Source organism: Barbatula barbatula, assembly GCF_947034865.1.
Source record: "Barbatula barbatula genome assembly, chromosome: 1".
Lineage (NCBI taxonomy): Eukaryota > Metazoa > Chordata > Actinopteri > Cypriniformes > Nemacheilidae > Barbatula > Barbatula barbatula.
In genome coordinates, this window is record NC_136766.1 from 11144644 (window position 1) to 11171233 (window position 26590).

The window sequence follows — 26590 nt, forward strand, 5'->3', positions numbered from 1 at the left end:
AAACTGCATTTGTTACGGCAGCTTTAAAGCAGCCTACTGCATTTGGCATTTTCAGGGTGACAGATGGATAAGGGATGAATGTTTTCCTTCCTTTCTTATTGCAAAACGATCCGCATAAAGAATTATTTGCGCTCAGGGCACCGAAAGTGCCTTTCTCTGAATTTTGCTCAAGACATGAGTTTTAAAAAGTTGAGAAATGGCACATTCTCAATATTGCTTAAGGATTACCGCAGAGAAGCAGGATGCAAGCGTGCAGGATTTTTTTAAATGCATAGTTTCATCTGAACTGTGCATGGCACTTCAAAAACTTCAAACACTAAAAGCAAATTTGTTAAAAACATTTACCTGCAACCTGCAACTATCTATATTGGAGGCTGTCCCTAAATAAAAGTGCCATAAATAAGAAATCATAATGGCTCCTCTACGATTGGAATGGGGCCATGCAGAGCGCATTTTCAGCCCTAGAGCCAAAGCCACGGTTGTGCTGAGGATAGCATTGCTGCATCTAGGAATACCAATGAGCATTGGAGGTGCCAGCAACTGAAATCAAAGCCAATGAGATGCAGCTAACTTTTTTTGACAGAGATCCTTTATATGTGGAGCAGCAGACACTGTGACCAAAGTTATTGTATTAAGCTCTGAAAAGCTTACACGCTGCACATGCCTGGTTTAATTTACATTGGTGATTTGTAGTATTCTCTGTGTGACCTGTTGTTAGTTATCCTTTGTTAGTCTTCCTATATATTGCGCTTATTTTTTCTGTCATGTGCGGAATTGTTTTGTATGACTTGCCTGTGGTCTTGGTGCAGGACCTTGTTGGTTCACTTGCTATGTGTTGGACTGTGAATTATTATTATTTGGTCTTGCCGTATCATTTATTACCAAGTCTTGTATTATTGTGTTCTTTGCGGGAAGTCTTTTGTTCTTGTTTGTATTTTAGTTACGTCACTGTTTCACCCCATATTAACACCATTATTTTGTGTTATTAAAATTATTTGTGTGTGCACTGCTGCCTGCGTTTAGGTTCTTCCCCACCCTCGTTTGTGACAGTTGGAACCTTGAATTACCACCACAATTCCATAGGACATTAACTTGCGAACCATGGTATTTATGCGGTGCTCCATAGAACTTCCAAAGATGTAGTACTATGCTGCAAAAACGTGTCCACTTGAAAAATAACATGGCGGTATCAATCGCTCCTTGGAGGCAGCTGTTTGTCTGCCAATTACCAAACAAGAGCAAGACAGCAAGACAAAGTGCTCCATCACACAAGAATGAAGAACATGTAGACGTCTATAAAATGATATATGTGGTGATATTGGCAGAAGCTGTATACACAAGGCACAATAACAGCACACAACACAGGGCAAAAAACAGCCAACATGAAAAAAAAATACTAAAAAGACATGCGTAATAAATGAGGGTCTATCATGTAAATTAGTATGATCAGGATGTCATACACTTGATGAACTACATGTACTGTAGCTATTTTTATTCATAGAAACACCTTAACAAAATTTAATGTTATGGTACAGAATGCACGCACAAAACTCATGGATATTACATTCACCAAGTGATGAAACTATTTACAAATTCTCTTACATTTACAGTGCCCCATTCAGCTCTCTGGGTGCGCAAAGTGGTTTCATTCTGCTCCTTTTAGAACAGGTTCTAAAAGATGCAACCTTGGTAAATAGCTTGGGCATTGCACATTGAACAGCTGTGCCTCCATAGATAACAGACCTGATAGTTGCACATGCTTAACTGCCACAAAGAAAAGCATTTTAACTTCACCAATGTTAACAGATATTTTCTTGTGATTTTGTCTGGGCTTCTCTTACTAGAAGTACGCTTATCAAATTCTGCATGATTAACACAAGTTCAGGGTGTCGCACTCTGAAGAAGAGTATAAGGGGTTAAGACTGTCATTAAAAACATTTGCTATAAATGGCATATACAGTAGAGCACCATAGATGTTTTCATAGGACACACGCGCCTGGCGTGAAGTTACTCTAACTGCCCGTTGTCTTTCCGGGTCTCTTGAAACTACCATCAGCTCTCAATAACTAGGTGCAGAAAAATAAAACAGCACATCATCATGAATGAACCATATCTGTGCGCAACAACATCATCATCCTTTTTTTGTAAAGTTTGCCGTCATTGGTGTGAAATTATTTTATTTTGCTAGAGGTAACGTAAACAACTAGTTAACAGTGTGACGAGGGGTGAACGCAGACAAAACGTATTACAGTGGATGAGAAAGGGTCTTGTATTGCTCCCGCATCATATTATGTAAACTGCATTCATAATAAATAATGTCAAAGATGCAGATGTCACCTTGTACTCTGTGGACTATCAATCCACTCTGTGCTGCTGCTATGAACTGAAGAATGCGCTAAATAACGTAGCCTGCTGCCGTTTTCATAATAAGAGTTTCAAAGGGGACTATAAAGTGATCTCAAATACTTGAACAGCAACGCCACTGCTGCTAAAGTTATTTTTTTGTATTTAGCCTGTTATCGGAAATAATCTACAGGTACTCCATTCTTTGCGAATGTATACTGGTTGTGGAAATTAATAATCTGTATGATAAAGTATGTCCAAATTACACAGCACAAGTTTAGTCTTTTCTATGTAGCACTTGGTTCTAATAAGGACTTTGAGTCCTTCAAACTTCATATTCATAAACAGACAATGTTACTTCTCAGATTATTTCTATGCCCTGACAGATTGTTGGCTTCTCCATGTCCCCATTAAACCTTTGTTCACACAGAGATCAACAGGGTGAAGTGTCCTAAGAGCTAAGCCTTGTTACTTCTCACCTATAGCATGTCTCAGCTGAGATAACAGTGGCAGCGGTCCAAGAGAAGCCATTTGCATTAGCATTACCTTGTGTGTTGAAAGGAGTTTATAATGTGGTCCAACACAAAACTCATTAACCTATGGGTTAAGAGAGTGTGTACCTCTCATTTCTCTCCCTGTCAAAATTCACAACAACCAGCCTCCATTTTTAAACCTCAATCAGTGAAAACCAAAAGGAAAAAGCCTTGAGCTTTTACGCTATAATTAGAAATATACAAATATATTCCTCTCCCAAATACAGTGGTGATTTATCAGCTAATCCGCAACAATTACTTCACCTCTAATAATAAAGGACAAATCGCTTCAAGGGAAGAGTTAATGAGAGACTGTGATTTAAAATAAATCCCATTTAGCTTGTGTAGAATGGAAAATTGTCTTAAAATTTCCTAAGAGCAAATGTTCACATCAACAGCACCAAATGAGGTTTTAAAATTACTTGTCGTAACTGAAGGACAAAAAAGATAACACCATATATAAACACAGAAATATACAAAACTAAAATGGTTAAAGGGTTAAAATCGAGAACCCTTTTGAACATTGAGGCTTAATGAGATGATAGGAGGAATGCTGGGTAATGTGGCACTTGTCTAAATGTTAAATGTCAGAAACCACTGTAGAATTGGAGTCACATTAAGATTTTGATATTAATTAGGGAATATATGTAAACAATGAACACATCATATGTCATCTAGTTCCGCCTGTTTAACAATATTTAACACCTTGACTCACAACAGAATTTTTATTTTTATATTATATGTAATAATTATTCCTATTGTCCTAACAAACTTTTATTAATTTAATAATTTGTTTATAGATTTTTATTCAACATACAAATTATTTTTATAGTAGCCTATATATCCATTTGTGAACAGGAAAAGACATGGGCTGGGAAAACATATTTGAGCACTGAGAACTGAATTTATGTTTTTTTATCACCTGCTCATGCAGTATTTACTATACTGTAGACATCTGAATAAGACTTTTGAATCAACCTCCCTTATGCAAACACACCAACCAAATATAAAAGCAAAATGTGTAAAAGTCCACTCTTGCTTTCACAGAGTTGTGTGGTAAGTTAATACTCCTGACAGTAATTAAAGGAAGGGGAACTCTTATGGCTAAATTGGTACTTTTCATTACATTCATCACAAGAGATGAATCTCAAATTCTGCCTGTGGCTTAGACTTAATTTCCCTTTAAAAAGCGTAAAGGAAAATCATCTTTGCACAGAGTCTTATCAGTACACAGCCCAGAGTACAAATTAGTTTAGGTTTAATCGGCAGTTAGCCGGACAGAAATGAGCCATAATTAAACCTTTAACCTGATGAAAAACCTTCATTTAAAGCACATAAAGCATTTCAGCACCGGACAGCACTTCTGTCCAGCACTGCCTTCTTCATTAACCTCACCTTCATGCACTTTGTCTTAAATATAAAATACATATATTTTATAGAACCGCAGAACAAAATATCATTATTACCTTTCCCATAGTTGAAATGGAGTTTGACGGCTTTGCCTTGATTGATGTGAAGATATGTGAACCCAACGGCAAACATAAGCAAAACGAGTAGCAGAAGGAGTTTGAACTGCGTGCGGATCTTCTTCAGAGAAAAGCGCATTCTCATCACAGAAACATCACCCACTCAGTGGGTCTTGTGTTGATCTGGTACAGCAAGAATACCAAAAAAGAAACAAATGAGTATAAGTAAAAATAACTATTTTTCACATGCACTGATAGAGATGTGTCTGACACATTTAGAGTAAGGCATAACCATTTAAAATGTCCAGTGTTTTTGATGAACACAGCTGAAATAACAATGACATTAAAACTTTCTGCTTGATAGACTACTGCAGGGTATGTATTATAAATGGCATTTAAACGACTCCGGTTCATCACAAATGTCATCTGCAGTTAATATTGCATTTAAACTCACCGTTGAACTGTACTGCTCACTAAAAGCAGCATGTCTACACATGCGGTCGAGTTGTGAATGGCATCAGCACAAGAGAGGTGTTGGCAGACGTCCTGGTGACCTATGGGCTCTTACTGTCCAAAAGAATGATCCTGTGAAGATTGACTGCTTATCATACAGTATTGTGTTATTTGAAGCAAAATACACAATATCACACTATCACGAAGAGGTCGCTGATGGTCACTGTACGGACTTTTATGCAACTAACAAAGTTATTTTTTCCATTTCATTCTGTCTTCATACACATAAAGAGCACAAAAGAGTTTTGCACAAATCCTCATTCCAGCAGTCGTGTGAGATGGACAGACAGTGGAAGGGTTCAGGTGTGTTCTCCGTTTTTTTTCTCGTTTCAGTCTCGTGTTTGTTGTCAGAATGCAAATAAATCGCTGCACTTAATATCGCGGAAGCATCGCTGATTTCTGGTTTTGTATCAATGTCTCTTCTTGCACTCATCGCACGGGTATTCACAAGCGCTCGAGACGGTGCACGCTTTTGTTTCTCCGATCTGTTTCACATCCGTGAAAGAAAACATCTTCGCGTAATGCAAATAAATCCTCGAATCGTCTTCGTTTGAGCTTTTCATCGGTGTAGACATTTTTATGAGAAGAAAACTGTAATATTTTCCAAAACGCACTTGCCCGATTGTATCCTCAAATTTCATCCGCGCCCTTTACTGGTGGTGGTGGAGGGAGCTGTTACCTTCATATACAAAGAAACCGCTTCCAATGTGCAGCCAGTGCGCTTCGTCACCTGAAAGAATCATAGCTCATGCATGATGTTGTATATTGACCGTAGATTTATTAAGTAGCATTATTAAGCCAAAACGTAAACGACATTAAGAGATTTATCCAAAGTTGATATTTATTTATTTTCATTCTATTTTAAATGCAACATTTTTCAGCCAGTGACTTTTGGGGCAATTTAGCAAGTTATTGCGGGAAGGACTTACTTAAGCGTTGGACACTACATTAAACAAGTTTTTTATTTTAATTATTCTCGGTTAAAGCATTTGCAAAATACCTAAATGTAATGAAAAACACATAGGCAAGAAAACAGCTCAAAGGAATCATTTTGATAAGAAATCATGCGTGATTGTTTTTCGTAGTTTTGGAATAGTTATAATATCATTTGCCTCAAAGGGGTACTTCTCCCAAAAATGAAAGGATTCTGTCATCATTTACTCACCTTCAGATTGTTTCAAACTCTTTGTTCTTATACATTTCTTTGTTCTGATCAACACAAAGATATATATTTGGGGAAATGTCAGATCTCATTCCCCATTGACTCCCAAAGTAATTATTTTCCCTCAAATGGGGAATGAGATCTGACATTCTTCCAAATAAAAAAGAAATCTGTATACATGTTTGGAACAATCTGAGGGTGAGTAAATGATGACAGAATTATTTTTTTGGGGTGAAGTGTCCATTTAAATATATAAATGATCAACAATTATTACAATTTATCTTAAAGTGCAGTTTAATAGGTTCTTATAAAAAACTTTTATATGTTTTTATACTTCATGAACATGACAATAACTAGCTCTAAAACCCAACCAGAAGTGGGATTGTGTATGGCACATTTTGGAGAATCCCTGAGCATGTTTGGAATAAAGGTGCTTTCTTTGGAGATTATTCTCTCAGACGTTATACATTTGAAGGCTGGGTCTTCTATGTAAACATTATTGGCAAAGTCTGGACAAAAAATCTTTCAACAGACAACTGGGATGTTAACATGGATAGGATTGGAAAGGTTGGTGTAATCTCAATTGTTTCACGTGTGTGGTGTGAGAGTTCTGTTTGAATGGGTTATAAACCCTGGGAGTTTATAAAGGAGCTTATAAAAATCAGATCAAATCTTAAAATGAATCAAAATGAGGTTCTTTTGTCAGGCAATCATTCAGTTTGATCTCAAATATAAGAGAGGGAATTTTTTTTTTCCTAGATCAAACACGGTTAAAGTCAGGAATGTTGCTGAGCACATCACAGCACGGCGGTCTGATAACCTTTGTATTATATAAAGTGTTGCATGGCAGAGTTAAGCACAGATGAGAACATCAATACCTGCTCACATATGATGATGAGTGATGATGTTTCCTCTTTTTGCATCTGCTCCATTTCTGTCACGCCTTCTCTCTCTCTCACTGAGGCTCAATTATGATGTATGGCACTCACAATCTGCCGAGGCGTGGCATCAATCACAGCAACCCATGTCACCACATGCTGTCCTTTGAGAGGAAACAGACATGCAGATCTCGTAAAGGTCTAATGATGCCTGTATTAAAAACCTAATTAATCTGAATCTTCATCGTGTCCTTCCAGAGATAGAAATCTGAACTACTTCTTGCTGTACTGTCTATTCATTTTACATGCAAAAAAACATCAAGAGACATTATAATGGACTTTTGCTGTTGCTGTGATTGTGAATATGAAAACAAACTCAAATTTGGCATGCAATCAGAATCTGTGAAGATATACAGTATTGTCAAATGTTTACAGAGCCCTCTTGTGTTTAAACAGAGCATAGACATATGCTGTCCTGCTGTAAGGTTGCATTTGAAAAAATGTAGTAAGCCAATTTAAGATTAGAAAACGTTTATTTCTGGGAATTTAACTGAAACATATATAATTACAAGGTAAACGTATTTACATCTTATACATTACATCTCGAATAAAACCAAAGGCTTTTGGTTGGAGCTCTCAAAACTCCTTAATAAGGAATGAACACGAAAATATCTAGAACTCAATTTACTGAAAACATTTTCAATTTAAAAAGCAGATAATCAAAGCAAAGCAACAGAGTCAATATCATCTGACAGAGGCCAATATGTATAATGGTACTAGTTACAATACAGTGCTCCATTGAGAAGATTTCCTAAAATTCTCACTACTTTAAAATACACATGCTTTAAAATGCCTCAAAAATGTTTTACAGTAACATTCTTTAAATGACTGAAGGTTAAAATAAAACTACTTTTCAACACTTACATAGTTTTAAACAATTTTCATTGATAACAATGGATTGCTATTTTCAATGTAAATATTTAAACTATACTTTTGCACTGTTCGAACATGTCGATGGCCAAACCAAAATTACATTTGTCATGTCAAAGCATGAATCTGTTAAAACGGTTAAACTAAACTGTAAAAGTGAAGAGCTTACTACACCATAGTAGCCCACAGCCTCCTGCAACAGTTCATCGTGAAGAAAAGTAGGCCTACAATAGATGCAACCACCAGAGGGAATACTCAGATATTACAGCCATTTATGTTGCAAATAAAACAATCCTATAAGCATTAAAATACAATATTCTAAAAAGCTAAATGTACAAAATGTTCAAACAAATAAAAAACATGTACAAATACCAATGTACATAGCTGTGGTTCACAATAACCAGAAAACATATCATTCAGTCTTACTCAAGGCCATGTTTCTTATTGCCATCAGATTAAAGTTCAATTAAAAGACACTGGAGTTGTTTTTCAGAAATTGTGACTGATCAATTCGAGTGCATGTAATGCACATTCCTATATACTATTTAGCATTACTGATGTTTCGAATCGGTATAAATTGATGGAGCCTGTTTGTTTAAGCCATTAAAATGACCAGAATACAAATATATAACTCCCTTGTCACTGAAATGGGTAAGCTGCTGTCCTAATTCACATGGATTGTTTTTTTAATTTTAACAAATAAATACACGTTATACCGCCAAGCCATAACATATTAGCTAATGGGTGATTTAGCATGTTTGCTGCAGTGAAAATGTGTGATTGCCACGTGTGATTCAGAACATCTTTTTATGTATGTTCTGTACACAAGTAAATATAGTATGTTAATAACATAACCTATACTCTTCTGTATAGTTCTTCAGTGAGCCAGCTCACTTTATTATTAAGTCTTATACTGGCAGTGTGTTGAAGTTTCAACAGCTGCATGCAGAACAACTTTTACTCCACAAATAAAACTCAACCAGCTTTGATGTTTGTTTTGCATTACAATCTAAATGCAAATTTCTAGAGCAAACCTATGCTGCTTGAATGTTACATTTTAAACCTTTTTTAATTCGCTTGCAAGACTTTAAGCGTTCTTACAAAACACTAGCAGAGCAGAAGACAACTGCAGCCTAAAAGGTCTCCGACTTAGGCAGATGTTGACAGGTATGGGGGGCATTTTGCAACAAGGGGTCAGAGTGAACAGTGGGGATTCCTCTGGCACGTAGCGGAGACTGACCACAGGCTGTTGGGGAGGTCTTGTGTGAAATGGAGAATCTCTCAGACAATGTGTCCAAATTCTGATGTTCATTTTCTCTCTCCTGTCCCTCGTATAGATTTTCATTATTGGAAATACTGGAAGGCTGACGGGATTGGTGAGCCATGGAAATTTGTAAATTGCTTGAGGGTAAATGCCCCGCCACACTGCCCTCTGCTGTCTTCACACCGTCCTGCTCAAATGTCAGAGATGTTTGTAAAGGCTCTGCTCCAGGTGACATTCTGGATAGCAATGTATCATCTAAATTTAGAGGTGAAGTAGTGTCACGCAGCTCAGGATGCACATCACTGAGCTCTGGGATAGTGTTTTTAGGAGGTTCATATGGAGGGGGCCATTCCCCACCGTCCTCGGGAGCTCCTATCATTCCGTCTGGTGTGAGCGGAATTGGCCTATGTACTAGGACAGGGTCAGGTGAGGGAAGGGGTGACATACTGCCTGTTCCTTCATCTTTAAAGGTCTTTTTGTCCTGTGGAGGGCTGTCGTCTAGTATTATGGACTCCTGCTCAAGAGAGATGTGCAGAGAGGTTGGGGGCCGTTTGGTGAGTTGGGCTTTGTTGGGTGTATCCTCAGAGGGGCTTGGTTTGGATCGTTTCAACGGAGTCAGAACCACAGGCATCTCTAGACCTAGAGGCTTCCGTGGAAACTCATCAGGCTTAGCTGTAAAAACAGAAAACGTTCACAACAAACTCTGTGACATGTAACCGTTTAGAAAAAGATTGTATTTGTTAAGATTGGTTGATGCATTCTTCTACAGCATTTATTAATCTTAGTTAAAGTTCATTTTTGTATTTTCTCAAACATTTTTGAAATCCAAAGTTACAACTGTTAAAGGAACAGTTCACCTAAAAATGAAAGTTCTGACTTTATTTACTCGCCCTCAAGTTCTTCCAAATCTGAATAAACCGACAACCAAGAACAGTTTGGTTAGAAGCATTCTTCCAAATATCTTTCTCTGTGTTCATCGGAACAAAGACATTTATTCAGATTTACTCGAGTGTGAGTAAATGATGACAGAATATTTATTTGTGTTTGCCTGTAACAATAGGTTTTGATAACACTTTACAATGAGATTGTATTTGTTAACATGAGTAAATGCATTATCTAACATGAACTAACACAAACAATGAGTTGTATAAACAAACAAGCATTACAAAATGCTGGAAAATTATTGTTCATTGTTAGTTCATGTTAGACACAACACACTGATTCTCTACTGGTTTTCCATCAGACTCATAACTTTACCTTGGATGCCAAATCTATTAACAAAATCTGTTTCTTTAAATTATTATTGAATAACATAATTAAACAAATAATATTAACATAACACAAAAAAGTTTTATAATAAGCATACGTAAGCAAAATATAAACTGTAAAAATATGGATGATTCTACAGTTGACAATGACGTAAATGTTCAAGTAGTAGCAATACGCTGTCACAGCGGATTATGTAAACAGTGACAAAATCATAAAGATGATAGAAGCATACATCTTAAAGCAGTCAGATATAGATGTATAGGAAAAATTATTGAACCTGGTGGTGGGAGGTCTAACTTCATTTTGTGAAGTTCAGACATGGAGACCTTAAGATGCTCTATGACAAGGTCATCATTGAGGTAGATGGACTCTCCTATCTGCTCCTGCAGGAACTCTCTCAGGTCCTCCAGAGACATCTTAAGCAAACGTTCTGGACATGAGTAGCTACAGTTAGTGATTTTGACACTGAAGAACACTTAAGTTAATCAATTTCAATGATGTGAAGGTTTCTTTTATGTGAAGACGGATTATGAAAGTAAGTCTTATAAGGGCTTTTAATGTAAGTAGGGGGGTCATGAACTCATGCCAAAAGAGATTTAATGACAACATTGTAATTGAGAATGTGAGGTTAATAGTGTTTTTGCCTGAGGAGTTTCTATCTTCTGATCTTTGGACTAAATAGTTAATATTAAAGAAACAAGTGACTGATAAAAAACGGAACTCACTTTTGTGGAGTTGAAGGATAGTGTAAGCCATGGCTGTCAGAACTTTTTCACCCTCTAGGATGAAGATGTCCCACAGACGTAAGGTTAGAGTGAATGGAGTCTGTAATAGGGTGAAGTAGTCAGTACGTAATGAACCAAAAGTTCCTGTAGCTGAACCGCCAAATAATAGCTGATAAAATATACAAATTGAATGCACTGTTATGCAGATTATGCTTTAAAAAAACGTCAAATGCATAAATGTAAATAAAGCTGTGAGATATTTATTATACATAAGAGAAATCCAGCTTTAAACTGGGGCCCCTGGAGTTAATCTCGCTCAGTCAGCAGTATCCTGATAGTGCTCAAGCACAGCTTTTCCTAGGCTGGATACAATTCTGCAATGCTAACATTGGATGCTCTTGTTCTTTCAGAGCCAAACCCACAGGATTGTGTGTATATGCAGAGTAAACACTGAAACACCCTTGTAAATGACACTCTGCTCCTGTCCCCATCCCTCTATCAGGAGACCTTGACCAAGAATTAGAAAAAAAGTTTCTGCTTATAGGGGATTTTAATGAGGCTGTGTCAAATATATCACGGGCATGAACTGCATTTAATGCTGAAGTGTTTTGGATAAAAAATACAGTTACTCAAAAAGCTGGACCTCTTCAATGCTAGAAACTATGAATTTCTTTCCCCCTTTTAATGACAAAACCTTTGGAACATGCTGCATTCAGCCAAACATTAACCAATAACAACCCGTTTCACCCCCATTAATCAGGTTTTAGAAAGTCTCTCTATCGAAACCATTTCCTTGTGTAACCACCAACATCTCCTTCCTTAAATCTAAAGTACCTAAATTCTTCTGGAATCGTGTGCTTTATTCAATCAGTTCAACTACTACTTATTGAACTGAACAATTGATGTCTTAGGCACCCTCACCATTGGGGGTCTCATATTTTTACACTTGTTTCCACATTTATACTAACAATTCTCTGAGAAATCGAAATGTGTTATATTAAAATTAGAAATTAAATATTCCAATCACATCTCACCTCTGCCTGTGTAAACCAGAATGTCCACTTATCAACTCTAAAGATGAACACTGACAAGTCTGAGCAGATCTATGCACTGCCTGCCAGCTATTTTTAGCATCATTAAGCGCCACTTGTTCAGATAAAGAAGGGTTTCCATCTGTGCATTTTAATGGTAAACAATCACAACTATTATCAGAACAACTCACCAGTTACTATCAAATAAACTCTCCAAACCCTCCATTCAGCTCTTGAATTTTGAGGTCTAGGTTTAGCATGAGGTCTCACACGCACTCCAAGCTACCTTGTAATCGCTGCTTACATAATGTATTTTTGACTTTGTGGTAAGAATGTTTACAGCATAAATCAAAACATAAATGGTGAAATTCTGCTATGTGTAAACACTTACCCTGTCAATGAAACACTGGAGAAACCATTTAGTGCTATAAATCCCACTAAACATCTGCTCCTTATCCTAAAGGAGTTCAACAGGAACACAAAATGCAGGGAGGTATAAGAAAAGATACGAGAAATGTGATAGAGACTAATATATATAAGTTATTTACCAGAATATATTTTGCATTTGCCAGAACCATCTTACCAAATGCTTCTTTAATTTGGGTAAAAGTTTGGAGAGTATCTGGTCGTGGTGGTTCTGAAACCGCTGAAGTTTGGGAAATCCAGGGATGTACAATCCTGAAACAATTCAAAATGTGAAAATAAAAATTTACTACATTTTCCAGTACATTTCTTAAACAGTTGGGAAATTACAGTGACCTGATACATACATAACAGTTTATAGAATAACCTATAGCAGCGGGGGGAAATGAGGCTCACCATGCATAGCATGTTTCTGATTGGTTAACAGTTGTGACAGAGCCCAGAATGCATCCTCCTCGTTCATGAACATTAAAAGAATGGCAGCAATCTGACTCATGCCCTGGCAGTAACTCACTTCCTGTGGACAAGAACAGACTCACTCAGCTATTATGTAACCAACTCTTTGTGGATTTGAGCGTGGATCTGAGTGGATTCTTACCGTGTTGTACACCGAGTATGCAGAGAGCACATGGAACAAAGCCTGTTGCCTGTAGAGAGAACATTACAAGAACATGTCTGGCTCAGACCACTGGGGTAAACTACCCGAAAACGCCACTCATGCAGTCTTTACTAAATGCCACACCACAAAAATGAAACGAAACATCATATTTTTCCACAAAGATCTACAATTTATGACTTTAAATTACAGATGAGCCCCTCCCTTCAGTATTAATGACACCCTTTAGATGAGAAAGACTTTCCACTTGGCTCTCTAAGGCCTGCAATCTATTAAATCCTCAGTGACATCACTCCCATTTTTGGCCTGCTGTGGGATTTTTGAACAGAAATAAACAGCAAGAAAAAAAGAGATGCTCCAAAATTGCTCTATATATACAATTTATGTTTCACTCTACATTTACATTTAGTCATTTAGCAGACGCTTTTATCCAAAGCGACTTACAGATGAGGAAACATTGGAAGCAGTTATAACAACATATATGTTATAACAACATATAATTATAACAACTCTATATGTTCATTATCATGATTAACATAAACATGAAGTCAAAAACTTATTCATGTTTGTAATAATTATATTTTCTTGTTTATTTACATTTAAGTGTCTGTATGTATTACCTACTTTACACCGAATCTATCCCTAAACATGATGTGGTTTCGAAAGGTCCTGTTGATGTCAAGGTCAATCTGTTTGATCTCTGGAGAGTACAGCTGGGCTTGCTTCTTCATTTTCTGTCAATCAAATAAATCGATACATCAAAACAAATCATTAAAATGACTACAGAGACATGTAGGCATATTACAGCGAATTGCAAGGCAAAATTAACATTCTGACATCTTTTAGCATGTTTTCCCCAATAACTGCACTCTAAAATACCATGAGAGTTGTACTCTATGATATAATGTAATATCTAATGTTTAAGTGTGTACATAGGTACAGTATGTATATGTGTATGTATTTGATTTCTTCACTTTATTTCACTATTATATCTTCATTTATTCTAAGTGTTCAACATGTTCTTTGTTTTCTTCTTGTCCAGTCTTCTTGTCCAGTGTCCCTTTTATTTATTTAACACACAATCAACACAAAATGACACATATTGTGGTAAAATAACACGTGTTAAATAGCATAACACAAAATGTGTCAACAAGTTCATAAAAAATGAAAAGTTCGATTATTACAAAATGCCCTCAGAACATTTCCCCACATTCCATAATAACTACATTTAGTTTACAGTCTGATGAAATTTTATGTTACCTTAGCATCCATTTAACCTGCCTAATTTAAACATGTTTACTCCCTCAAAATGTAAATATTTGACAGTTTAAATGGCTTTCAATTTCTTTACAAATTTAATTTAAGAAATTTTAATGTTTTAAGGACACCCTGGTTCAAAGCAAATCGCCGCAAGGGTCACACTGGTCCTCTGTTTGTTTTGCTTCCTGGTTGCTGTAAATCCTCAATGGATCTAAAGGTTTGTTTTGCTTGTCAGGTTTTGTTCTCCAATCTCTTGCTATGATTTGTATCAGCCATCTGCCTGTTTTCAGATCACACTCTAATCCCTCTGAAATAGCTTTACCAAAACAGCAGTAATCCCACTCTCACTAAACAACCGGCTTCCGGCCAGCAGAGAGTCAAGACTGTAGTCATGACAACACAGTGTCCATAGGTTGCGGCTACATCGGATGAGCTCTTATACGTGAATGTTATACATTGACGTACCTCATACTTTCCTTCATTGTCGTTCTTGACTTTCTCAACATCTAAGAGCAGGGCCCAGGCCTGTCCTCTGAGCTGTAGTGGAATGCCTTTATATACCCTTTTAATCATCTGCACAAAGAAACAGGGAGTGAGAGTGTGTTTTAAACATCAGTGTGGTTCTCCTTGGAGCATTCTAATCAATATCAGATACAGAAACTTATTTCAGGACCAAATAACAGTTTTGCTCTGTGTGTCTGAAGCCAGTGGTTGAAACCTCACCCGGGCACTGCTTCTGTACTTGCTCCAGTTCTTCAACATCTTCAGCCATTTCTGCACCCTTTCAATCTCCACCTGTTTTTGCTGCAAATGCAGTTAATAAAATAAAATGTAAACAGAAGAATGGCTTCAGTGGGATACAGATCAAACATGCCTAGAATTCTCAACGTGCCAAACTCTGATGGCAAATATAAATATCCGCTACATGACATATACTGCCGTTCTGTGTTTTTGTCTCAGGAAGTAATGCTTCATTCCTCATTTGAGAAAGTTGTACTCTGGGATTTGATGGAGGACAAGCACCCCTTTGTTTACATCTGTTAGAAAGTTTTTACTCTTTCCACCTCTAATCTTTAACCTTTATGTGCTGTAACACGACAAAATGACAGCTGGCAAATGCATCAGCCATCTCCATGCTGTGAACGTGCCACACGAGAACACATCACCTGACTGCCCAGCTGTTTTCGCCATACACTCTTGTATACAAGCATCATAGAGTATCTGAAGGTCAGAATAATTTCTAACAAAAGTTTCAGTTAACCAACTGCTCCTTTTCTTATTCACTAAGTGATCTTTAGTTATATTGTGTTTACAGTATGTGTGCAATCCTCACCACAAATGTAAAAACGATGTGTATAAACCAACTGTACAGTATAGTTTTTTGTGTAGAGTGTGGTACTTCACATTACCTTCTCTTCAAGTACACTTGGTGTGGGCAGTTCCTCTTCACTGTGAGAAAGACAAAATTTGAACAGTCACGCTCCTCAATTCAGATTTCAAAACACAGTGGTTGGTTTTGCTTCAGCTGACCCAACATAATAAACATATGTCGCAATGAACGATCAACATAATATTTAGTATGACAATACTTACTGAAGAAATCCTAGGCGATCTGTGACTCGATATACGCTGTAGTCTGCATCTTCCCATGGATCGACCTGAACACCTGCCTCTCGACCCTGACACAAGCAAGCAAACATTTACATACCAGTCAAGTCATTTCATGCATTTCAAGAAAAGGTGCAACAATAAATCAACTTCATGTAATTTAAATGAAAGCAGCTTGAATCAGACTGGACTTGAATCAGGACCAAACTATATACACCAAAATATAGTTTCGTCGGACGCACGCACCTGGCCCGAAGTTAACTTCCGGTCTGTGTTTGGTTATCGGTCTGGTTAGTGGCTAGTAATAGTAACTTTTTTAATTTCATTTATTTATAATGATATTTTATTGTATAGTAATTGTATTAAAGTAAAACTACAGTTATTGATACTTTGCGGGGGACCAGAAGTTAAGTTCGGACCACATAACGTTTGTTTATGTTGTTGCCGCTGAACTGTCTACAGACTACACTTTTTACAGAACAGCAACGTAATCGTTCTGTTTGTCGTAGCACACAATGCAAGTAAGGGACACTTTGTTAAGATTAGTAGCCTGATGGAATGTTGCAGTATAGTATTGTCCTTTACGCTTCACTATTAGCCAGTCAGGCATAAAATGTCATTAATGTACTTTATCCCACGGACATATTGATAATTCAAGACACATTTTATTAGTATGCTTGTTCTCTGGCAATCAAACTTCTTGTTTTTCAAACTTTGTGTTGCTATCATAAAAATAAAAAAGGATTTAAATTTTGGTTCATTTTAGCAAAAAGGAAAAAATATATTATTTCATATTAAATCATTGTAGAAGATGTCTACTATAGTTCAAGAGCCTCTGGCAACATTTGATGCTATGAACTTATTTAAAGGTCCAGTGTATAAAATTAAACGCCATCTAGCGGTGAATTGCAACCACCGGCTCACTCCACCGCATGCACTTTAAAGACGCGGGTATACCTTTTTTTGCGCTTCTGTCTTGTTCACACGCGCATCCACTCATCCATACTCAATCTCCGATACATGCAGAGGGAGGAGTTTGACACATGTGCAGTAATGAGTATGTATACTCCACCAGACCATCAGAAGGCAGCACTGAGCTGCGTTATTCACATGCCGAATGCAAATTAATGATAAAAGAAGTGTGGCTCCACCATTGCAGACAACAGAGATAACAATTAGCTGCCCTGAACATCTTTATACTCTCTTAAACTTGAATTATAAAAATGCAGATTTTTTAAATCTTCTCACACAAACACTCGTAGAAATTCTTTTTTTCCATTCACAAAAACATTAAATATTTGTATCTCCCGCAGCCAGCATGCACACGCGTCTTACTGCCAACACCCATCAAATCCTGTAGCAAAACATTTCCTAGGTCTTATTTTATTTATGAAAGACGTCATTGACTAGTCGATGTGATATATCACATAATTGTCTACCACCACAAAAAAAGTCTACGGTCATTCAACCCCAGCACAGATAAATCATTTAGAATAATCACTGCAACACTGTGTATAAAAATTTTCCTATTGGTTTCATGGTGACTTTAAAAGCTTTTCCAGTTGGTGTGGATTGATTCACAGGAGGGAGGAGGAGGCTGCTGCTCTTCTGCCCTCTCTTAACACCATGGCAGAGAAAAGTGAAATGCAAGCAGTGATCCGTAACAGACAGTCGAGGACTATGATCCCAGTATTTCCCCAATTTCCAATTAGTCTGTCAGGGGTAAGGAAAGTCATGATGTGCTATGGTCAGATTGATCACCACAGCTCTGTATGCTCCACAAACACTGGTCCGGTGATCCAAATATATTCTGACTACTGCACTAGCAAGAACCAGATAAAACAAAGTGTTAGGGTTAAAGAATTTACCTTGTTATACTTAGAGATGATCTCAGCACGTTCCTCTGCTATCAGCACATCTATGTCCTTCTTCATGTCAATATCTGCAAATATATAGCAAACAGAGAACAATTCATATGGAGCAAGTTTTATTGTTTATTCACAGTGCCATGTTTTTCACGTTATTTAACAAATTAGAGCAATTTTTATGGCTATTCACATTATGGAAGTGAATGTAGGATGCTTGTCACTTAATCCTTTAAAAAAAGGCTCAGAAAACAAAACAAGTAAAACCCAGGGAGATCTGCCGAAGGTGCATGAGTGCAAGATATTCATCATATTAGAGCCGGGGAGCTTTCCCTAAATCAGGTCTCTTGACACAGAGTAACCGGAGCTCTCTTAATGATTTGAAGATCCTGTTGGTCACATAAAGGCCCTGAGTGTCTCTGAAACATTATCCCCCTGGGAACAAGAGTCGAAGGAGGGTTCCTGCCAGGCTTCAGCTGTCTGTAAGAAAGCTGTATGTCTGCAGAATCTGTTGCACGCATAAAAATAGAAATCGACAATGGAGAGTCATCTACTGCGAGACAGCAGTGCTGCATGAACCACCATACATCATGCAGAATATTTCCAGCCTCACACCAAACATACAATCAATAGTCATGTGACTTGACATGTCACTCAAGCTCCAATTAAACTAAAAACTCCATTGAAGAAATGAAAAGTGCAATGCTTTATTTCTCTGACTGAGGTCTTTGAAGTAACAAAAGAAGTTCATTTCTAATGTTTGCACGGTACTATTGTTGACATTTCCTGATGTATTTACTCTGAGTCCAACCAGTAGTGACAGCTGTTCATTAGGGAGGCAACGATTAGTCGATATCAATAAAAAATTGTCGACAAATAATTGTGTTGTCGAGTAGTCGTGATTCAAGGGCTCACAATTACGTGGTTTACTTGTGGGGCACTGTAGAGCGACACGCCTTCAAGAGGCAACGCATAAAAGCAAAAGAAGAAGAGCAGTGCGGTGTGTGACGACTGCCATGGAGAGATTTGTGCATCTAACGCCTATTTCGCCTAGCATATAAACACATTAACCCACCTTCCGTCAGTTTATTGAAAGACACATGTGTATTGTGACAGGAGTGCATCCTTACTGTGAATTAAAAATGCATCCAGTTTCACAGAGCCAGCATTTTGCAGTGAGGGAGGAGGGCATCAAACACTTTCTTGACCCTCAAAAACATGTTCTCTTGAAATAATTGTATAATTTAAAATGCTCCATCTGTACCCGCATAAACATCCTGGCTGAATAAACAATAAAACCCTGCCCAAAAACCATAGAAAATGCCATGGATTATGGCAATTTAATTGGTTTTAATGGAAACTATAATATAAAAAAAACTTTCTTTACATTTATGCATTTAGCAGACACTTCTATCCCAAGTGACTTACAGTGCATTCAAGCTATACATTTTTAATCAGTATGTACTCTAAGAACCTACTTTATATTTTCAAATCAATTATTGAATCAAACTGAATTTTAGAAACTGAAAAAGAAGCTTAGAAATCAAACTGTGAAATGTGGCAGTACCCTGCCTTGTTTAAAACACAATAGCAGCTGTTTGGCTATTGATGACTACTGATGGAACACAGAAACCTGAAGGAAATTCCTCCATTCAGCTGGCGCAAAGTTCACTCAAAAGCTATTTTCAAAAGCTGAAATAATGTCTTTAAAATATTGAGTTTGTTTTATTTATTAGTTAAAATATATCAATGAATTGCAAGAACGGAATAATCGTCCAAAACCTTCTGATTAATCTGAGAAAAGAATCAATTAGTCGAATAATCGATATAAAATTAGACGATTATCAAAATAATCGTCCGTTGCATCCCTACTGTTAATATAACAGTACTCTCCTTGTTTTCACTGAGTCTGTGAAAAAGTCAAGCTTTTCAAACAATTCCCTCACCTCCCCTAATTGAAAAATCAGAAAAAGACACATGGCTCAAATTACATTATAATTTGTGGTTGTATACTGTATCACTCCTACACATAACAGATCCAATCTCGCCAATGTAGCATTTCAACAAAAAACGTTGTCGCATAATATGATTTGGGTAAGTGGGGGAAATTTAAACAGGGCGTCATGGATTCTTTTTTAAAACATACACAAGAGCCCCCTTCAGATTTATTTTTGAAATCTGGATTTATTGGTTTGATCCTAAAATTACATAGATAAACCAAGATGACAAAATGATCCTGGATCTGTCTGACAGACACCTTAATCCATGCCTTCATTGGGGATAAGAGGGGATAAGAAATCATTCTCCTAGAGAGAACAGTATTGTCATCTCCCTTCTTTGCAGCATACACCAAAGGGATTAGATTATACAATCTCTAAATAATAGAAACATAACCATGATTGTCATTCTGAAAGTGCAGGAACGCAGAACAATGTCTATTTGCCAACACTATTTGTCATTCTATGATCTCATAAAAGATACCACAGACATATAACATACTGTGGCTTAAAGGTCCAGTGTATGAAATTTACCAGCATCTAGCATGGAAGTTGCGTATTGCAACCAATGGATCACTCCGCAGCTCACCCTCCTTTTCGAAGCACTAAGAAGGCTGACACAGGACTAAGATGTCATCACGTTTTCGCCGAAAAAAATAGCGTATTCACAAAACGCGTTCTAGAAATAGCGTATTCACAAAACGCCTTCTACCTTGCATTCCATGCAAAGGTACCCACGTTGTATGTATATAGCAATAACTAATTCTAAGGTGATAAAAACATAACACTTCTTGAGTAAGAGTAAGGTCTATGCACATCCTGAAGACATAGTTACACCCAGCACCTTTAAGGACTCCTAATATGTAAATCTATTGCACAATTTTCCACGTGCACTGCAATTTCGATTTGTTCACCACACAAACCTGTAAGATTTTACTTAAGTAGAAATGCTGAATATTCTTGTTTCATCTCACTAGCACATCAAACTCTGCATGTTCTGTGAGATACTTGTAACACCCAAATTCTCATTTACACTTTCTGCAGAGAATTGGAGGTGCAAAAAAGGCCACAGCAGATGCTTTCTTGAGGATCAGATTTTTTAGATAACAGCCCCCAATTGGAGGGACAAATATCCTGTCTGCTCAAGACTATAGGGCAATAAGGAACCAACTTAATATTGTTAAAAGCTTTGTTACACAAAATGCATTGTGGTCACATGTGGAACCTATCAGCTTCTCTAGCATGTGCTTCTTTTAGGTAGGGGAAACTACAAGAAAAATAAAAACTGCGGATGTGTATGGGTGCCATCCCCCTTTCAAGAGGAAGATGGAACGGCTGATCGAGGACAGTGATGAGCAAGAATTTTATACAAACCAACCAGCCGAGAGTACACAACATCACAACTACTCCCCAGAGAAGATTTGCATTCTGGCTTTTTTACTTTTGACTCCTTATGGTTTTGTGACATTTAGAGGGATGGGTAAATAGCATGTATGATTTCCAACTTGGCAAAAGGTTGCAACAATGTTACAGACACCGTCTGCGCAGTTTAACAGTACAAACAGTTGTACATTAGGTCTGCACAATTTCTAAATTGGTTTGTTATGCAAGATTTAAAATCTAAACCACATAAAGCTTATACTTTCCTTGTGATCAGGCATTACAAAAAATAATTTAGTCATGTTCCTAAATCCGCTTGAATATCCGCTTCAGTTATTCCTGAAGAACAAGTGTGACAGACATTTTGAAAAAGCGTTGTTTGCTTAATAAGAGATAATTGGGTGTGGTCTACAGTTTGACTGATTTTGTCTGAGCTCTTCATCTAAAAGTCTCTGTTAAATGATCTGGCCTTTCCATTTTAGGCCTGACTGCTGATCTTCTACTGTTTATGAGTCAAGAACAGAAGGAAAATGTTGACCTGGGGGCATACATCTTACACAAGGTGCCATAAATAGCCCCATTCTCTAGAGAGCTACAGTCTTATGCTGGGCACTCTGTTCTCAACTCTCACTAGTCTATGGAATGACAGGCCTGTCTTACCAGCAGGATGTGGAACTTCACGCCTGATGAAGTGAATCTCTATCAACTGACCTGCCAAAATGAACACAAATATCATAAAAGCTAGAGTGTCTTTTAAGTTATTTATCAAAAAAACTAATGAAATGCCTGTTAACGTTGTAATTCATGTATATGTTACCTTTAGGAAAAAGAACAGAAATTCACAACATCACATGTGACAGTAAATACAAAGTGAGTGGGCTGAAGCTCTGAATTATTCATGCATTGAATGAGGGGTGTGTTTGTTGGCAAGCATGCATAATAAGAAGCAGGCATTTTTTAACAGCAATACAGTATGCAATGGGGCATTCGAGGTCTTGCGGCAATCCCCAAGCAGTGAGTCATACTGTAGATTTACATTTGCCAGTCTATTGTGAAACTTCAAGCATAAGTGAAGTGTGAAGCATAACTGCAAAAAGACAAAAGTGCCTTCATTTATATCAATTCGTGCACCACTTAAACCTTCTCCATAAATTGTAACTACCTCCATAACAAGTGTCTACAACATTAAGAATGTCTACATTTTATTTCAATATACACGTTCTATATTTCTCCCGTCCAACAGTTGTTGTAAATAGTTTATATAGACTATTTCGGTGGCTACAACATAAACAAACTATGTGCCCCAAACCACTGTATAGACCTCTGTTAAAAATCCACAAAGTACTAATACACAAAGTATTAATATGAAGATAAATTAAATGAATAAATAAATTGCTATATTATAACCAAACAGTTCGGCAGTAAACTTCCGGGCCGGACGTGTGCACCTGATGAAACCCCTAATAAAGTTTAAATGCTTTAACACTTTAACTTCAAGTAAAAAATGCAGGTGACCGTCTTTGGAGAACAGTGACATCAGTGTCTGGATATGTGTGGTTATGAGGAAAAAAAGTCTCTATGTTAGGGTATGTTAGGATAGACAAAACAAAGAGCTGAGGCTGGACATGATGACGTTTTCTGTTTAAGGAGAGTACACATTTGAATTGGATTAAATAATCATATAGGTCTGCCTTGTTAACAAATGACGTAAAAAGAAAATCTAAACATTTAGAGGGGGGAAAGAAACACGTTGGGGCAGAACACTTGGTCGATGGTCAAGCCAGGGCAACTGGCATCACTTGCATCACCATCTGGGTGGGCCGTCGCTGCCTCGTACAAGCTCACAGATGTAAATTACTTCAACAAACTGAGGGAGCCTTGTCCTGCCTGAGAGTCTAACACACGCTGCGGACAAGGGGGTTGTTGACATTGGGTCATAAATGTGGCAAACTGTTTGGTCAATTATTTAAATACTACGCTGCTGTTTCATTTGAGCACAAGCATATGGCTAGTGGTTCTCAAACAAGTTTTTATGAAAAAATTATGAAAAAAAACTAATGAGAATCTCTTAAACCCAATGCATGCAAATTACATCAGGCAAAACTTTGAGATAAAATGCACCATTGCAAAAACCTGCATCTTGTTCACCAAACACATGTATTCCAGTTTACCAATATTTAAATTGTGTAATTTTCATTATTTTTAGTGCAAACGTGCCTTGTGAATAGGTGCATTACAAATAGCACTTAAAAATATAAAATTTTCCCAAATGTCTTCCTCTCCTTACCTTCTGTACTGTAACTGTACAGTAGCAGCTACAAAGCAGTGTGTATTCAGCGTAAAACTGATACAGTGTTAACACAGTTGTGTGAGATCGATACTTCCACAGTAATTACTCTAGTGAATTAAAAGACCTGAGAGAGCTCTGAATCATAGCCTAGCAGTTACCATACATGCAGTGATTGAGTCACGCTCCTTGTGCTATTTCCCTATTGTTTCTGTACATCTAAATACAACTCGAAAAACACAACAAAAATTTTAATTTGAAAACATAAAGAAAATAAAAAATAAAATTGTGCATTAGATAAATGTCTGTATTAGTAGTTTTTAGTACCTACTGATAAAGCAGTGACCATGTGGAGATCCATAATAGGGTATGACAGACAGATAAAAGGCTTAATATGCAATAAAGACTGTAAAACAGCTGGTACACCTCTATACAACTAAGGCTAAGGTTGTCTGCTGCAAACTGTGAAATATTCATTTTTATGTACTAGTGGAGGTTTGCACAGTAAACCGGCTGTCTCTGATTCAGGAGAAAACCATGGCACAAATTAAAAACAGATTACTGAAGCAGACTTAGCCATTCATAAACATAGCTAAGCAGTTCTGGTGGTGTGCATATCCACAGAAACCATGAGACGAACAGAATTCAGATCGGACTTTTAAATACATCCGTCTGATCCGCTCATGTAGGCTATTCTGTAATAAAACACAAAGTTATTTTAGTTCGTTTAAAACTTTGAAAACGTTCCTTTTCGTTGAAATCAAATAAAATATTGACCTAAAAATGATTGGAAAAACGTAACTAAAGGAAAGTTTGAAATATTGCATCAAAAATAAACTGAAATGAGTTTAAAGCACTACAATTACAATAAAGTATTAAGTATTAACAAAACTATAATAACTCTGATGAAATAAATGTAATTTCACCAATGTAAATTAATGGTTTTATAGCATTCATTAAGGAAATAAAAAAAACAAATAAATAAAAATCATGTAAGCTTAATTTGAATTGAGGCTAATAGTAGAAATACTACTGTTCTCACCTACAGACTGGCCAGGGTGAAGGCTTCAACAGCTGTGAAACACAACAAAAACAAACCCACCCAAAAGCTACACATGACATACACACAGATCTCTCATTGGCCTACTTCCATAAACTGAACATCTGTGTTGGAAATGGCAAACGAATGAATGCACCAGCGTGAATGCATTTCAGAGGTGTGTTTGTAAACAACGAAGCAATTTCAATCCCCAACCTTAAGGAACAAAGCTAAACGGACTTTTCATGTTTTTTTCCCCCCATCCTCTTCAGATTTGTATAGTCTTCTGTCGATTAGAAGTTGTCGTAGTATGGAAGACTATGGACGCGAATGTGCAAATGTGTTTACAAAATAAAGGAGAAAAGCTCGAACACGCAGAAAACGGGTCGGCAATACGATCCTAAATGTAATGCGTTTCAGATCTCTGAATGCAGCTGCAAAATCCCAACGTGCCATACATTTCAAATGACAATTGTCCCGTTGTAAATCATAAAATCTTATATCTGTTAAGGTAACGTTATGTATTCATCAGTGCAGGATAACCGTGAACGGGAGGCAGAAAAGATGCCATGACAGAAAATAAACACAAAGGGTTTATGTGAAAAACAAATATTACCGTTTATTGAGAAGACTCTTCATTCCTTCGTCACTGAAAACAGGCGGAAATGCAAGGCGAATAGCTCAGATCCTGAGACGAATACAGTAGCTGCATATAACACAAAAGCGCAAAGCAGCACGTCAGAGCGCGCTGTGGCAGACTATCTGGTTCAAGCCTGGCAGCCTGCGGTCACGTGACCTGCCAGTAAAGACCGCTTGCATCGCGTTACTGGCGGATCACGTGGCCAGCTTCTTCTCTACGTCTGGGAATGTTTCTATTAAACTTAATGTATTTGTATGTAATATATTTTAGTTTTCATTAAAATAAATACATTTTAAAGAAATTGTAAAAATTATGCATTTTAAATTTAAAGTAAGATTAGAGATGTCATTAGTCTCCATTAAAGGCAGAGTAGATCATTTGGAAAATGCTAACGTTTGCCTGCTAGCAGACAGTGCAATCAAATGATCCCTCCCTCTCGCGAATGACCATCCAAAGCCACGCCTCCTCCAAAACACATGAGCGAGCACACAGATCAGTAGACCTAGCTGTCGGATCGGTTCCTGTCAAGTCATGTCACATTCACCGTGAGAAAACATTACAGTACAAATTTAATTGCATTACTAAAATAACGAAGATCTCCAGTGCTTCGCTCTTGGACGAGTTCTTACTTTATTATGGCAAGCCGATGGTGTCACAATTTAGCTATAATGCGTTTATATCCGAACGTCATATTTGATGGCGTTATGCAATTATTATCTAATGTGTGCACGTTTTGGATGTTTCAGTTAGTGTAAGATAATATTTGTGTCTTATAATCTTTGAATGACTCTTAACAGCAATCAACAATGATAGGCTTTTTAATTGTGTTTTTAAGACATACGCCACCGGCCCTGAATCCCGCACATATTTCCATGTGCTGAATAATCCAAAAGAATACATAATATATTTTTATTTCAAATGGAAATGTGGTTAAAAAAGCTTTTTAGCAGGTCCACACACACCATATAGCACGTCTCTTTATGGAGGTAAATGGCTAGGCATTTGGCATCGACTTGGGCTGTGTTCTCCATAAAGAACTAACATATCATTTTTTGGCTCCACACCAACGTGTATATTCCAATTATATCCAATGTACGTACAAACATATGAAGCTACTTGCGTGGCTGCGCTTTGCGTTTGCAAATGCAAATGCGTTTGCGTTATGAACCTATTTGCCCTTCCGGGTCAAACACCTGCCTTACAACAGTAGCTAGGTCATTTAAATACAAAATGCACCACCATGTTAACAGCGATACTCAGTGGCTAAAATAGAGATAACACACCTTAACACAGTTAGTCTCCTAGAGGTGTAAAGAGTACCTGAAATCCATACTTGAGTAAAAGTACAGATACCTTACAGT

General features: G+C 37.2%; 2 protein-coding genes across 2 annotated transcripts in view; both read right to left on the minus strand.

Moving 5' to 3' along the window:
- b4galnt4b (beta-1,4-N-acetyl-galactosaminyl transferase 4b) overlaps positions 1-4487 on the minus strand; it is a gene marked incomplete at both ends in the record, with an annotated part of 51330 nt that extends 46843 nt beyond the window's left edge. Inside the window, one exon of the mRNA XM_079470409.1 lies at positions 4343-4487. Coding sequence (XP_079326535.1) covers positions 4343-4487 — 145 coding nt within the window. The remainder of the gene's footprint in view (positions 1-4342) is intronic.
- A 2925-nt stretch (positions 4488-7412) lies between these two features.
- Positions 7413-25352, minus strand: LOC306894229 (USP6 N-terminal-like protein). The gene is made up of 14 exons (XM_079456593.1): positions 25206-25352; positions 17890-17963; positions 16007-16092; positions 15823-15862; positions 15137-15217; positions 14879-14986; positions 13778-13887; positions 13136-13184; positions 12934-13054; positions 12698-12792; positions 12506-12571; positions 11084-11183; positions 10636-10788; positions 7413-9761 (listed from the first exon to the last, which is right to left on the minus strand). The coding sequence occupies exons 2-14, from the start codon at positions 17953-17955 to the stop codon at positions 8959-8961; spliced, it is 1878 nt and encodes a 625-aa protein (XP_079312719.1). The 5' UTR covers positions 17956-17963; positions 25206-25352; the 3' UTR covers positions 7413-8958.
- Between the last annotated feature and the right edge of the window lie 1238 nt (positions 25353-26590).

What these genes read in the sequence shown, in the direction of transcription:
- LOC306894229 (XM_079456593.1), bottom strand. Translation starts at nt 17,955, where the DNA reads ATGAAGAAGGACATAGATGTGCTGATAGCAGAGGAACGTGCTGAGATC. An exon ending in AGGGATAGATTCGGTGTAAA is followed by an intron (nt 13,185 to 13,777) that starts GTAGGTAATACA and finishes TTCTCTCTACAG; the next exon opens with GCAACAGGCTTTGTTCCATG. An exon ending in TATCCTTCAACTCCACAAAA is followed by an intron (nt 10,789 to 11,083) that starts GTGAGTTCCGTT and finishes ACTCATGTCCAG; the next exon opens with AACGTTTGCTTAAGATGTCT.